Below are 16,766 nucleotides of genomic sequence, written 5' to 3'. Positions count from 1 at the left end.
AGTTACTTTAACTCAGGAATTTACCTTGTGAAATAAAATAATTATTTTATTTAAAATATACTTAATTGTATTCTTATTTCTTTAATATTGAACAATTGTCTAGAAAATTATAAGGCAATGCATTTGGATTTGATGCAATAGTTACGTCGGTAAGGTTAAAACGTCATTCAGAAGAGTGTAATGAGTGGCTGTTACAGAAGTTCTGCAATAAAACAGTTCATACGCTTACAAAATCGGTAAAGTGGACTGTTGTTGTGGTAGTTGAAATATGTGCGTAACATTTCTGCCTTATCTGTTTAGAAAATTATATAATATTTATTTATTTAAATATACAGATAAAGAATATAATTACAAACAAGAGAAATATAAATATAATAATACAATCAATATAAAAAAGGAGATACAGTAGTATTAACAAAATTTGAGACCGAATGAGCAGCGCTCGCAGTTCAGATATAATATTAATAGGCCTATAAGAGAATATAACATGAAATAAAATAGGAAATAAAATTAAAATTACAGTTACAGAAATTATATAATACAATATTAATATAAGATAAATATAGAAAATAAAAAAAGTAAATACTGCAAATAAAATGAAATAACTAAAATTTAAATTTCAGCGGCAATGAAATTATATAATGTAATATTAACACTAGAGAATAATATCGCACGTGAAAAGTAGCAAAATTTATATATATATATATATATATATATATATATATATATGTCAAAATTATAGAATACAAATATAATATAGGTTGATTAATTCATACACATTGGCTATAAATTTATTGAATCAAATTGAAGATTTAATATATATTTAATAAGATATAATAGATCTATTAATTTTATTTTAAATTGAAATATTCTAGTCCCAGTAAATTGATTGCGAAGTTCCTTGAAGGAAGCATTCAATGTATTTAATGTCAAATTAAAAAGAAAGAAAAACCACGTACTAATTCTGCTAGTACTTCAATTCAACATTGATACTATTTATTTGATTTGGCAGCATTAAACTCTTTTAAAGTCATATGACTTTATTACATTTTTGTAAGTGCTGTCCACGTAAATAATGAGCGATAGTTTGAAATATAGCAATATTAATCGCAAATTGCAATTATAAAGAAGGATGTAACAAATTCTGTACACTTTTCAGTTCTTAACTCCTTCAGGCCTGCTGCACATTATAGTGTACATTGTTTCTTTGTTGGAATGTCTTCGTTACTTTTAAATATTTTAAAAAATTAAATGTGGTAGAAATGGAGAATATTTTTTTTGAAATATTTCTATACCTGAATTAAAAATAAAATTAAAACTTTTGAGCCCCAGGGGTCAAAATTGCATCCCAAATTTTCATTTTCTGTGAAGACTTAATTTTGGAATTTTGGATCCCCAGAATAATAATGTGACCAGTTTTTTTTTCAATTTTTTAAAATATAAATTCAGGTCTGAAGGGGTTAAATATTGGTTTGTATTAAAATTGATTTATGGGCTCAGTGGTTCTCAAACATATTCAAGGCGTGGCCTATTTTGGGCAAGACTTTTGTTTGCGACCCTCTACTACAGTACTGTCTCCGTCTCTGTCTCTCTCTCTCATACTGAGGAGGAATCCGAAGGCTTGCACTGCAGCCTGGGGTTTATTGTGCTTACCACTCCTATTCTGTGAATAATTGAGCAGCCGAACGGCCGCTCTCTTATACAAGTACAGCACGTCTACACCGTGAACTTAACTCGGGCTATGGTATGATGATAATGATGATGATGATGATGATGATTATATATTAATTAATGATGGTGAAATGAGTTAGAGGTCCAACGCCGAAAGTTACTGAGCAATTCTGCTTTAATTGGTTGAGGAAAAAGTCCGGAAAAAAAGACCCAACGAAGTAATTTGTTCCAACCAGATTTGAACCCAGGCCCATTCGTTTTGCGGTCAGACGTGCTAACTGTTATTCACAACGGTGGACGTACTGGTACTTAAGTTAACCCCATTCGAAAATACAATTCCCTGTAAAATGGAAAACTATAATTTTACCCAAAATCAGTGGATACCTGGTGGACATCACTTAACATAAAGAAATTTGATTTAATTAATTAATTTTATTTATTTATTTATTTATTTAACTAGCTAGTTAGTGAGTACAAATTAAAATTATAAAACAAAAATATTTCTAGCCACCACCGTAAGAGCTAGGCTTGTGTACTGTGTGGTTTTAGCAATAATATAACATAAAATTTACAAGGACAGTTTACTAAATAGCTACAGTAAGTAACTTAATTCCAACCAATAAATAACACACTCGTCCCAAAAAAAAAAAAAAAAAAACAGAGAGAAAAAGAGAGAAAATAACACATTTAATATAAATTGACAATCAGACAAGGACCAGTGATATTCAATAAAAACATGAATATAATCGATAGAAATAAAAGGTACAAAATACACACATTTGTTAATATTATATATCATGAATAATTTTATAAATTTCTTTTATGCTCGACCGCGCCGAGATGTAGTAATTATATACCTGGTAGTAGTCCTTTAATGCACCTCATTAAAGTACACCTATTCATTATAATTCAGTTGTTCAGCCAATGAGAAATCACCTTTGTACTGATTGTACCATTATAAAACCGCGAGTATCGATTATTCTCGGATATGCAATCGAAAGACAATTAGCGAAAAGTCACGGAGGCTGCAGAAGGTTAAGTTCTGTTACTATAATAATTAGCGTTAATTGTAAATAATATTCAAATAAATTCAATTTGTCATCTCGTTTTTCAATTCTAAATTAATTTCCAGGTTATATCAAGCCTAATGTTCATGTTATTCTCTAGATTATATCAAGGTCAATGACATTCGTGTTTCGGAAAAATCAATACTTTCGCGTCTTCGCACATCTCACAATTCAGGTCAGTTCCACTCCTCACTTACATAATCATAACATGAATACTTCTGAATAATTTCAAGTTAGAAATATGGTCGAGCATAAAAAGTCGTATGAAACTTGCCTATAATGGTAATTAAGACGCTCGTATGAAAATTATGAAACACGCATGCGCTCGTTTCATAAACAAACATACTCGCGTCTTAATGTACTATTTTAAAAGCTTCAATTTTAAAATATTTCAAATTTGGAAAATGGTTTGTAATTTTATTATAAAGTCTTGATTCATTGCAGTGTATTAAAAGGCTCATGGAAAATTTATTTACGTATGATTTGATAAGTTATAGTGAGTTTATGTTTGTTTACATGCAATAATTGAGATTGAAAAGTTTCAAACAACAGCTTTTAGAATATTCTCCCGAAGAAACTCAAAACAATTACAATAGTCACAGATTGACACAGGAGCCGTTTCTAGACATTTGCATTATTTTATTCTATCTTCTACGGAGGAAGGACCCAAAGACTTACACTGCAGTCTGAGGCTTATTGTGCTTACCACTCCTACTCTGTGAATGATTGGGTGGCCGAATGGCCGCGCTTATATACAGATACGGAAATAAATTATTGTGGGCCGAGTCTTGGAAGCAATCCTCCTGAATGTAGGCAACAAGCTTCGCTCAGAGAAAAGCAAGGGGGTGGGGGATGAAGGCAGAAGGTTACACAAGTTACTGCTGTTTCCTTCGTTCCGCGCAGAGGTAAACACCACATAGTTGCCAGTTCTGTAACGACTTGGATTGCATTATCTGTTTAGTTTTATTAGTGTACATTGAAATTAGTGAAATATGTGTCGACCATTGGGGTCTATTGAAGAGAGTGAACAATATAGTGATGACGACAATAATTGTAATGTTCGTACGAAATGGAAATATAAAATTGGAAATTTATCCTTTGAGGAGGTAAAAAAAATTAAAATATCTCGGAGCGACACTAGCAAATATAAATAACACTGGAGAGCAAATTAAACGCAGAAAAAGTATGGAAAATGTCTGTTATTATTTGGTTGAGAAGCTTTTGTCAACTAGTCTGCTTTAAAAAGCTGAAAGTTATAATTTATAAAATAACTATGTCTGTATCATTGTGAAACTTGGATTCTCAGTTTGAGATGGGAACATGGGTTAAGGTGTTCGATAAAAAGTTGTTTAGAAAAATATTTGAAGCTGACAAGCAAACATTCTGATGGGGGCAGATAAAAAACTTAATTTTTTTCTTCCATCATACTAATAATGTTAAAACAAGTACTTATGCAAAAAATTTTGGCCACTCGATCGCAATTACGAGGGCGTCCGAAGTGATTTTCCCGGGGGCCGTTTATAGAATAAAGAACAATATAGCATGTAATTTATTGAAACAGATACAGCAATTGTTGCTCTATTTGTTAACATATCCCCCACTGGAATTGAGACATTTGTCGTACCACGGGATCAATTTTTGTATCCCTGTGTCGTTAAAGTCAGTCCCCTGAGATCAAAACCAGCGTCTGCTCCTTTCTGTCGATTCCATATGACAAATATCTCAATCATAGTGGGGAATATGTTGAAAAATAGCTTAACAATTGCTGTGTATGATCAAACAAATTTTTTCAATGAAATTGTGTTTTCTTTCTGTTAGCAGTCCTGGTGAACTTATGTTTTACGGCCCTCGTAATTGCTGTCGAGTGGCCAAAATTTGTGCAAGCACTTCCTTTGACATTATTAACATGATGAAAAAAATTCAACTTTGTTATCTGCCCTCATCAGAATGTTTTCTTGTAAGAGGGATTAAGTTACACGAGAATGGAGAAAGTTACATAACGTATAACTGGACGCATTGTATTATTCACCTAATATAATTAAGAAACTTGGGAACATTAAATCCAGACGTTTGAAATAGGCAGGGCATGTAGCACGTATGGATGAATCCAGATTTGCCATTAGTGTGTTAGTTGGAATACTTGGGGAGGCCGAGACGTAGACGGAAGGATAATATTAAAATAATATTAAAATTGATATATGATGATAGGGACTGGATTAATCTTACTCAGAATAGAGACCGATGGCTGTCTTACGTGAAGGTGCCAATGAATCTACGGATTCCCTAAAAGCCATTGGTAAGTAAGGGAATTTAATTTTTGTGTAGTGCAAAATTTTTTTGTGTTTATATTAAATTATTTTTTATTTATATTCACTTTTATTACTAGTTTTCACAGCGACTGTCTATAGGAAGTGGAACACTTGAGTTCCATTTTCACTGCCATCTATTGACTAATCCGCATTTATTGGCAGACAACTACCCTCCTACATGGTCGGTGGGTAAACAGTTGAAAGAGCTAATCGTCGTTCCTGCAATAACTCCTATGCGCAAAATATAAAATTTTTCAGTAGGAAGAAAAAACACATTTATTCATCCTTTGGCAGGCGTATATAGGAGACTGTGAATTCTTACATTTTCGAAACAAAGAAATATAATTACATATAGAAGATTTTATTATTTGCTGTATCACTATTTAAATTATTTAGGCTAATAGAGCAAAAATCTGAAAATCGAAAAATACGTCACATAGGAGTTGTTGCAGGAACAACGACGAAATAAAATACTCGTATGCCGAGTTAATTGCTGGTAATGACGTTTTTTTCTAATTCTAGCCTTCTGTCAATTTAAATACAGGTTCTCTTATGGGGATAAAAAGACTATCCGAACTGCCTGCCATAACACCTTATTTAATATCAAGTCGTGAAAGAGTAGAGTTTTGTCTCTATACCTTATATGCATTCTTATGACGTATAAATAGATATTATAGATTTTTTTCACTTTTATCCAACCACATTTTCCCCCCTTTATTCGGAGGAGAGGCTCGAAGGCTAGCACCGCAATCGATTCTAAGACACGTCGTCCACATACACAACGTCCAGTCATATTTATGTCCACACATTCTTTCGGACATTTTAGTCCTATTTAATCCGCTTGTATAGTCCCCATAATTAATGTTCGGAAACCAATGGGTATCTCATTCATGACCAGGCTTAGGATCCGGGACACTTTAGCAACCAATGTACGCACAACTTGACTATAGAGTTCATTGAACATTATAAACAGACATACTGTGAATGTAAACGACGACATCAATGTGCTGCGTTATGTCTTACTAATAATAGTACAATATAGTGACGGTGCAAAATGAAGTATGATACATACCTCACAAGTTTTCATGGCCCTCGGCGACGTTGAAGGCGTTAGCGTTATAATGAACAGCCGTGTACATATGTACAACTAGTTCGAAAAAGCTGTTCACTATGAATTGGAAATGCACTGTGATGGCCTGAGTTCGTTTCGTAGGGAGAGCGGAAGAATACTGTACCTCTAATCACGAACTAGTTTGTGCAGTAACGAACAGGTAAATAAAACTCAACGCGCCACCTCACTCCATCTGTACTCCTTTGCACTGTCAACTTCACTTCATTCTTAAGTTTTTTCGGATCCCAAGCCTGTTCATGACAATGGATGATACTCCTATAGGTGCCATTGAACCCAATGTAATGGAATTATCGTTGTACCATTATGGGTAAAAATATTCCCCCCGTGATATTATTAATTCCTAATTCGAGGTTCACCTGAGCTATGGAGAAATGAACGCCAAATGACAGTAGTTTAACCTTTTCTTGTACAATTACAAAAATGAGTTATGAACAGGCGCTTTTGACACTTAGGATGCGCGATACTCCATTCTTAGATTTTGAGTTATTCTAGCCGGGCAATCTCTATGTTCAACATAGTACATGGAAATGACCTATATAAGGGAAAACAGGCATGGAGGAGAAGAAGAACAGGGGCAAGTATAAAATTTGGACTTGAAATATGGAAATTTATGATCAATTCTAACAGATTAAAAACGCACTGCAAATGCCATTGAAGATTGGCACAATATATTTCAGCGTTAAATTGTCACATATTAAGCGTTAATTTGTAGATTTATGCAGTTTAATGTCAAAAACAAACGAATCACGAAATCATCATTTTGCAGCTGATTAGTGGTCACCAAAATATTAGACGTTCCATTAAAATGTCATATGTTCTAAATTCAAAAGAAGTAGAGCAAATAATTAAGAATTATTGTGTATACAAGAAACAAGATTAAATATATAATTATTTGAAGGATATTCGCTATCGTCTCAAGCGTTATGGAGGTATCCAGCTTCAACGAAATTTGTAACAAGTTCACTTATTAGTAAAGTTATAAAATTTTGTTAAAGGAAATCTATTTTTGACTTCACGCAGTATTGTATGTTTATATGTATATTAATATTGTAATAAATGTCCTTATGAATGAGCTTATTTAAAAAAAAGGACATCATATGTATTGGACATCCCAGAATTACAAATTTTTTAATGGACTTCAGGAATTATGAACAGTATAATATTATATGGACTTCTTTATCATGACTTCATTTCGTGGACATAAAAGTAGTGGACATAAAATATTGAACATAATATAAGTCATGGACATTACAAAGTGACATCGTGTCTGTGTTTTCCGCAGCCCCAATGGCCTTATTATATCTTAAAACTTCTTTATTTAGAAATGATTGTTGAACTTCGAATGGCCGCTTTTTTGCAGATAACGTGACTCAAGTGCTTGGTGACATCGTACTTTCAGTCATTTAGGTTAAGCATCCGATGAAGTCCCACTAGTGTGACTTTTCACCTCCCAAGAGCGTTGATGACATCTGCACGCCAGATAGAATATATGACGCCGCATCATGTTTATTGAATACTACTGAACATCTCAGCAGCATTCGAACTCACGCCTCACCGAAGCTTCTGATTAAAAGTCAACTCAGTAATTCTGAGCTACGCCGGTGGCCGCAGAGATAGCAATTCATATTTTACAACATAGAATAAAGCACATTTTAGGCTCGTGTAAACAACATTTTCAATTTTCGCGTTAATACGATAAATGCTGCGAGGTCCTAATGCAGCTCTAACATATAGTCAACTCTGGATATAGTGAACTTTGTTATAGTGAACCTAAATCGTTGGTCCCGACCCGCAAATATTAAAAAGTGCATTAATATTTCCGTTTATAGTAAACCCTCGCTTCGATTATAGTGAACTTAAAAATTGAAGTACAAGAGTCGTATATTCTGGCAAATTCTTATATAAAATTGAAAGAATGTGATGAGAAAACATTCTAAGTTTCTTACTCCTTTAGACACAGGACAAAGGTAGGATTAGTGATTCCTAGACTGTAAATTCAGCCAACACATGAACTTGCCTCACTCTACCGTCGAAGGGTAGCCATCCTGTTTTCAGGCACACTACTCTACTGTTATTTTTAATTATCCACCGTCAAAGGGTTGACTTTTGTTTTCTGAAATATTTCCATTATGACGGATAGCATCGACACGGAAAATGAAATTGCCTTCTTTTATTAAAAGGGGACGGACATTATGTCCAGAACATATATGAAGGTAAAATTCCAATGGCTTTCAAACGCCATCAATCCCCTTCCAGTTTCCATTAAGTGACTCGGGAAATTCCAAGGCTGGGTACGCAGTCACACCATAACAGCGTTTGTCATTTCTACCTGATCAGTCTATTTCTAGTGTTCTAACAGTGAATATAATTTATAAAATTGTTGAAGCGTAAAGTGTTTTCTTTGGAAAATAAGTCGAATATTATAAGTGACGTTGAACGTGGTCTTTCGCAAGCGGACGTAGGTCGACAGCATAGTTTATGTAAATCAACTATGAGTAACAGTATAATCCCTTCCACAAAAATGAGATATTTTAATTACTGTATAGTATTTTATTTTCTTGTTCACAATTTCATCCATTCCTGTCATTTAATGTTAAGGGAGAGACACTTCGGATATAGTGAACGAAATATGCAAGTCCGCAGAGGTTCACTATATCCGGAGTTGACTGTATTTAAAAATATTTTTAGGTACTCTTAAAAATAAAATTTCAGTTTCAATATAAAATCATATTTAATGTAGAAAAATATATTTGCTTACAAAACAACCAGCACTAATTACTTTTAATGTCAAAGGACATTAACTGTTAAATATTTCTTTGATTATATATAACACTGCAAAACAATGATACCACAGCTGGACTTAATAACTTACTAGATAATACGCCGTTTATTAAAATAAATTAATTGACATTGATAAATTTCAATTTTGGCAGTAGATAACATAACACCATTTTAACTATTGTTTGTGAGTTAAGTAGGATCACTTTTGGTCATCCCGTGCGGTATCTCATCGGGTATGTGGTTAAAGAAAGAACAGCTCAAAGGTTTGAAATATTTTCTTCCCAGTAGAAACATATGAGAATACCTATGTTAAATAAATGACGATACATGAATTTGGAGATTTATGATGCTTGACGAAACTGTAAGTTAGGAACGACGTGACGTCCTCCTCGTACGCCAATTGGATCAGTAGGGATTCGAGGATACGATTGATTGCTTGCAAACACATCGTAGCCATCTCTAGTTGGAGTCGAATCCGAGGACATTGATGACGCGTCACACATGCGACGTGGCCAGCTACACATTGCCGTCCACACAACGTACAAGAAAGCCGAATCAATTACTGTGAAAGAAATGATTATGTAAGTGTCTTTTATAGACATTCAGACACATTAACAACAACGATAAAATTCTGAGACTATCCTGCTGTTATATTTTGTATCAATTATATAATGACGTTGTATTAATGCGGTAATTATCGAGTTTTGGTGAAATTAGTGATAGGGAAATGGTACTTGGAAAGATGTGGCCGAGAATTCGTCGTGGTAATCAGTTGTAGCGGGAATCTTAATACTACTACAAAGTCTTAATTCATAGTCACAGTCTAGTTGAAATATATACAGAAAGGTTTTACAATATATTAATACAATAAAAGGATTTAGTGTTGATACGTAGTACAAGACAGAAATATTCATGCAGTGTTGTTGAATGTTATTTGAGAAAGAGGGACAGTAAAAGAAACTGAATTCTCTATGAAAACCTGCTTACTAATCTCACATAAAACAATTCGGGTCGACTGATAATTCTACTTAGTGATATTCGTCGTGATATTAGAGAGTAGAGGTGATCATTTTTCGATGAGTAAACCCCATTCCTAAACAGCATTATTAATTTATAAGTAAATTTACTACCACAATCTAGGCGAATTGTAGTTACTCATTAGCTAAAAATTATTTTGGGCTTCTTATATTCCACAAACATATAATGTATAATATATACTTGTAACTTGCATTGAAATTATTGAAGTTCATAATAGTTGCTGCATAATCTAGGAAAAACACGGATTTATTTTTTAACAGAGAGTGCGATATCAAAACCTTTAAGCCTTGGTTTTTCTCGACCGACGCATACGAGATGCGAGACCCGCGTCGCACAAATTAAGAATTTGAACTTTGTTCCTCAAAACGGAAATTCGATTCTGTATTGTTCTGCTAACTGGGCACCTTTTGTAACAAACGTGAATTTATTTATGCAGATAGTATAAAAATAATTACCGAAATGTGCTAATGCAATCCATCCATTTCTTGCTGTCATAGTCATGAGATTCAGATAATAGATAACATTGAGAACAAAAGGATTAGCAAGGTTGACAATCTTTAAGACGATCCAGGGAACGGCGTACCATCTGTCCTCCTGAAAAATGAATGAAATCTATGAAAACATATTACTCCTATTGAGAGGAAAATTTATTTAGCATGTTATGTCAGGACTAACCGGCAATGCGAACTTCCGACGCGGAAAATGTTTGCAACAACAACGCTATGACGTCATCGTAATGTAACAGACACCTGGTCCATTGCACCGCCCTGATCTACCAGGCCAAGTCGGAATTTCGCCTTGCCGGACAGATAAAGTTATCCACAATAAAATACAATATCATAACATATGTCCAAGTCTGACTACGGTGTGAAGCTCAGAGTGGCTGCGACAGCTGCACCGAGGATGGGGAAGAAAGTTCTAGGCTTTGACTTGTCTGTTTTGGTCGTGATAAAGTCGTAGCATTTCTCGACTTACGAAAGTTTGATTTTACGAGTAACTGACAAATGTAAGATATACACTAAATGATGAATGTACAACACGAGCAACAGATTGCTACTGTAATTCATCAGCTACTTAAAATTGAAGGGTTCAGAGGAGCCATAGTGGGCCAAGCGCCATACATTAAAAACGGAAAAACAAGGATTAAAATTAAATGAAAACCATAATTCAATGAAACATATAGCAAGTAATACAAAGTATGCATATTAAAATTAAATGACATGTTAATCCTCATTAAACTATGGTAGTCACTTAACTTTAATTCTCGTATTTTTCCGTTTTTAATAAATGGCACTTGGCCCATTATGGCTCTGAACCCTTCAATTCTAGTGACCGATTCTGAAAAAGGATTGGCACATGTCATAAAAATTTTGATTTTTTGATAATCCAGACAAAAGAAAAGTATTAATAGAATGGGATTTCGGGAGAGGAGAAAAAGGAAAAGAGGAGTGCCCTTCAACCAAGAAACCCAACTCGTGATTACTCCGGATGAGAATTTTGACAATATCAAACCCCGGCCGGTTGAGTCGTTAACAAAATCAAATTACATTTTTAACTATTAGATCATAGGCTATATGATGTTTGTCGTAATCACTACCCATCTTCAGTAATCAAAACAAGTACTTTACCGACAACTACACTCGAATCCGTCGATCACGTTGAAGACGTTGATGATACCGAACGTTTTGAAAAATATATAGGCCTACATGATATATATTTTATTTCACGTAATCACTATTCATCTTTGGAAATCAAAGAAGAGTTCTTCACCAACATGAAAATACTCCAACCCATCATTCATGTTGAAGAACGCAAAGAGGTTTTACGGTTTCAGCTAACAAGAAGTTACAGGAGAATGGAGGAAGTTCCTCTACGTAGAACTGCACGCAATGTATTCTTCACCTGACATAATTAGGAATATTAAATCCAGACGTTTGAGATGGGCAGGGCATGTAGCACGTATGCACGAATCCAGAAATGCATATAGACTGTTAGTTGGGAGCCGAAGGGAAAAAGATCCTCGGAGAGGCCGAGACGTAGATCGGAGGATAATATTAAAATGAATTTGAGAGAGGTGGGATATGATGGTAGAGGCTGGATTAATCTTGCTCAGGGCAGGGACCGATGGCGGGTTTACGTGAGGGCGGCAATGAACCTCCAGATTCCTTAAAAGCCATTTGGAAGTATTATTATTATTATTATTATTATTATTATTATTATTATTATCATTATCATCCTCATCATCATTAGGATTTTTCAAAAGTATGACTTAAATTTAATTTCTCATATTTTCTACACGATTTTCAAATTTCTAGCATTGACATATTACACAAGAAATGGGATATTTTACTTCACCACATATTGCCATAACTTCATCGTATTATGCTGTACGTGTGTGTCATTTTGTTCTTGCACAATTAACAGTCTCCTTTCAATGTTTTATACAGTAGCTCTGGATTTGTTTTCTGAAATTTCTTCCAAAGTATGTGTGATGGAGTTCAACTCATCAATTGTCGAAGGTTTTCTCAAGAACTATTTTCCTTCTCATAACCCATAATCTGCTGGGTTAATTTCCGGCAATACTGCATGCCAAGTTACAGGAAAGTGCCTACTGATAGCACGACCATCAGAAAAATCAGAAAAAAAAAACTCGTTGTTATGGTGATTAGAAAAATCCCATTTCTTGTGTAATAAGCCAGTGCCATAATCTTTAAGAATGTTGAAAAAATATGAGCAATTAAAATTATTTGTGAAAAAACCCTTTACATTGCATAATCTTAGTGAGGAAAATGGAACTTACTAATCTGCTGCGGTGCAAATTTAAGAGTTCTGCGATGGTGAACAATTTGATAAAACTTTTATTCACCATCAGTTGTACCGATCAAATTTTCGTTATTCATGTGCATATTATGTCCCGTTTAACTGCATCCCTTATTATTTAAAAAATAGTGTATAAAATAAATTAAATGTACCAGAATTATGCGATCAAGAGGCGAGCAGTAGTTATCGAAAACAAATCGCTACTGTGGGTTTCTTATGATCAGTAAGGAATTATATTACAAATCTCAACTTTCCTGTATAAAGTGCGAATAGGCCTTCCCGCAATTAAGGCCAAAACATCCGCCCTATCTCATTGAAACTATAATCTTCCGGATTTATACAGGATTACATAACTTTCTTCATCAGTGTTATGTTTTATTCCCATTTATATTATTATTATTATTATTATTATTATTATTATTATTATTATTATTATTATAGTTGTTGTTGTTGTTGTAGATGATATCCCTTAAAAATTTCAATCTTCCGAAGGTTGGGAGGTATGATGTTATATGCGCTCTGTGTCTCAGAATGACGTAACATGTTTCGTTTATTATTTCTCCAATATGTCTGTACGCTTGGTCGCATTGTATGTCAAACAAAATACTGAAACATAACTTACCACTTTCGTAGCCCAAATAAGTAAGCAGCTACCAAGACACTGGCAGATTAATAATAGACAGCCTAATATATAATAACCTGGAAGAAAAGTTACATTCATAAGTTTGGCTCAAATTTAAATTAAAGTCAATTAAACTCTGTATGGCAAAGCGAGTATTGAAAGTATTTTAAAGTTTTATAAAGTGATGGAAGTTCCCACGATTCTTTATGGGGCACAATACTGAACCCTAACAAAACAAAAACAGAGAATACAGACTGCAGAAATGAATTTTTTAAGATCAATTTTAGGATATAGCCTAGGCCTACAAAGGTAGATCGAATAAACCATAACAATATTAGTCAAAGATTGAATATAAATAGCCTTGTGGATGAAATTCGAAAGCATCAACAGAAATTGTTGGACCACGTAGAAAGAATGGATAATAATAGACTTCCTAAACAGCTATACAAATATGGAGGAATAGGAAAGAGAAACAGAGGACGACTACAGAGAAGATGGAAAGACCAATTCTGAAAGGAATCCTTGAAGACGGAACAGTATGAAAAGACTAATCCTTGAAGTTGATGATAATGAATTAAACATTTTAATGAATTTCAATCGTAATTACATTAGATTCGTAATAATATTAATGAAAGCACATAGCAAGTACGAAGTAGAGTCAATAATTTATTGCAACTGAGAAAAATGAACGAATGCCAGATCACAGAAGTTATTGGCTCTCCTTCACATCGTCGGTTTACAAGTAAAACACATTCAGTAAAATATATTACTTCTGAGAAAAAATTTGTATATAATGTACATAATGTATGAGTATAAACTTAGAATTTGAAAAATGAAATACACGAAGAGAAACAACATACTAAAAATAATATTTTGAGGATTCAGTTTTGTCAAGAACTTTCAAACGCCTTTTGCTCAGAAGTAATATTTTTTACTTAATGTGTTTTGTTTGTAAACCGACGATATGATCTGTAAGAAAGATTAAATGAACTGTTGTCAGTTTCTACATTTAAACATTTCCACTTGTTGCATTCTCACAAAGTCACAATCTTACGTTCTTGTGAAGAATATTTTGAGTTGCCTTCACTGTCTTCTGTACAGTTGCTGATGACTGTGGTTGTGTTGTCCGTAACAGTGTTTTCAAAGTCGACGTTTAATGTCAACAGAACTATGTATTTCTTATTTAATGATATTACAGCACATGCATCCAGCACTACCAACGTAGCTAAAAATAAATACAGAATCTGTAAAGAGAAAATTACAATGTATTATAATAATAGAAACTGTTGGTCAGTTCAAAATTTTAACACATTTTTCTGCTTCTTCTACAACAGATTCTGTACAATGAGATAATAAAGTTAGTTTTGGAAGTATTTATGTCATAAAATTAATTAAGAAGTACAGTAATAAATATTATCAAGACTTTGTAGCGTGTTATAATTAAAAAAAAAAATTATTTTCTACACGTGTTATGCTCACTTCAAATGATTTAGCTTTAGTTTAAATGACGTTATGTATTCCAACTCAACACGAATGGTCTTCTGGTATTCGGAGAGAGAGAAAAATTAATTAATATAAATTGTGAACATCTTGAATGTTGTACACTATAAAATTTATGTTATAATAAGGAAAATAAAAATATAATTACTTAATTATAATTACAATAAAAGGAGAATTTTATACTCACGAGCTCTAGTAATGGAATAATTTTTGCAAGAAAATTGTAGATTAATGAACTTCGTGGCTGCAATTTTGGAAGTGTTTCGTACATTATGTATGATGTTTCACTAATATTCGAAATTTTATTAATGCGACGTACGTATCCACTGGAGAGAATAACCTAAAAGAACGTGTCGCACATCTGACTCCCCTCAGAACACAGCCAAATGCGCAGCACGCCTTTGTCTAAAATTTAAAATCTAAGCCTAAGGTAATGCTCTCTATTGTGTGAACTCAGAACTATAAATTATATTTATTATTGAAAACTGACGATCAATTATATATATTTTTTATTTTATTTTCAGTTTCCTTTTATCTCTTTTATGTTCATTTGGGTTCGTGGTACAATACCACGTTTTTGTTATGTCAATTTCATATATTTGGCTTGAAAAGGTTTCTGCCCTTATCATTAAATTACGGTATTGATTTTTTTATTTATTAGGCTTTATTTGTTTTTATTATTGATTTAGGTGTATTAATTTAAGTAAAATAATTCATTAATTATTAATGGACTCGGTGACCAATATACGGATGCACAAAATAGACTATAATATCCTAATTAAAAAGTAGAAAATATACGATATAATGACAAATAAATAGCTGGGAACAACTGAATAAGGGTATAGTACGATTATTTAGTCCTGACAAACCCCAGGGATCTGTCTTGAGTCCTTTACTTTTTACTTTAGCCTTACAACCTCTTGAAAAAATTCTCACAACACACGTACGAACTGTCATGTACGCCGATGATATCTTAATTTATAAATCAGATAAGTCTTCGCAGAGGTTAGCTTTCGCAATTGGAACAGCAATAAGAGATATGGAAAAATGGTCTTACATTTCTGGACTTTCCATAAATCCTACAAAAAGCTCCCACATCAGATTTAATTGGACGAGAAACATCACCGAAGAAAGATATCAAGTAGATAAAGAGGTCATTCCTTACAAAACGTCGGTTAAAATCTTGGGCTTAATAGTCGATTCGAAGCTTTCATTTACTACGCATATTCAACATATAAAATCCCAAATCCTTCCTAGATTAAATATAATTAAATGCTTAACCAATACATGGTGGGGAGCAGATCCCGGGTTATTGCTATTAATATACAAGACATATATTAGACCAATTATGGAATATGCATGCTTCGCTTTCGCTAGTACTAGTAAACGTAATATATCCGAATTGGATACACTTCAAAATACAGCTCTTAGAATAGCTTTAGGCTTAATGAAAACAACGCCGATTAAATCGGTCTTGCATACGGCTGCAATATCCCCAATTTTACACCGTTTTCAATTCCTAACAGATAAGTTTATAATTAAGAGAACGGCAATAATTTCTCATATCCTACTTCCAAAATTAAAATTACTGGGCCGATTGGCTCGAAATAGTCGCAAACTTTTCCTTAATACTCCATTGGTTAAGAGTTATCAGCAGGTTGAAATATTTGTGCCTAATATTTTAAAAAACAAAACACATCCCAGTTATACTATTCCGTATTTGGCATCATTCTATAAGATTCCTATTCATTTAAATTTTCTTAATATAGAACATCCAATAACACAGAATAACTCAGCATTATATAACTCTCTATTCCAGGAGAAAT

The 16,766-nt window shown here is 33.4% G+C and overlaps 1 protein-coding gene across 1 annotated transcript; it reads right to left on the bottom strand.

The window, feature by feature from the left end:
* Positions 1 to 8,933: 8,933 nt before the first annotated feature.
* On the bottom strand, positions 8,934 to 15,317 carry LOC138692728 (uncharacterized). Its single transcript, XM_069815919.1, has 5 exons — positions 15,128 to 15,317; positions 14,495 to 14,684; positions 13,441 to 13,517; positions 10,454 to 10,592; positions 8,934 to 9,522 (listed from the first exon to the last, which is right to left on the bottom strand). Exons 1-5 carry the CDS (start codon positions 15,209 to 15,211, stop codon positions 9,302 to 9,304), a joined length of 711 nt encoding a protein of 236 aa, XP_069672020.1. The 5' UTR covers positions 15,212 to 15,317; the 3' UTR covers positions 8,934 to 9,301.
* Between the last annotated feature and the right edge of the window lie 1,449 nt (positions 15,318 to 16,766).

This window comes from Periplaneta americana, chromosome 17 (assembly GCF_040183065.1).
Source record: "Periplaneta americana isolate PAMFEO1 chromosome 17, P.americana_PAMFEO1_priV1, whole genome shotgun sequence".
Lineage (NCBI taxonomy): Eukaryota > Metazoa > Arthropoda > Insecta > Blattodea > Blattidae > Periplaneta > Periplaneta americana.
This window is presented reverse-complemented; position numbering and strand designations above follow the sequence as displayed.

Bases quoted from the DNA above. Each gene is read 5' to 3' on its own strand.
- LOC138692728 (XM_069815919.1), bottom strand. From the start codon at position 15,211: ATGTACGAAACACTTCCAAAATTGCAGCCACGAAGTTCATTAATCTAC. The intron at 13,518-14,494 runs GTAAGATTGTGA...CTTTTCTTCCAG, and splicing joins AAAATATTCTTCACAAGAAC to GTTATTATATATTAGGCTGT. The intron at 9,523-10,453 runs GTAATTATTTTT...TTTCTTTCACAG, and splicing joins GATTGCATTAGCACATTTCG to TAATTGATTCGGCTTTCTTG.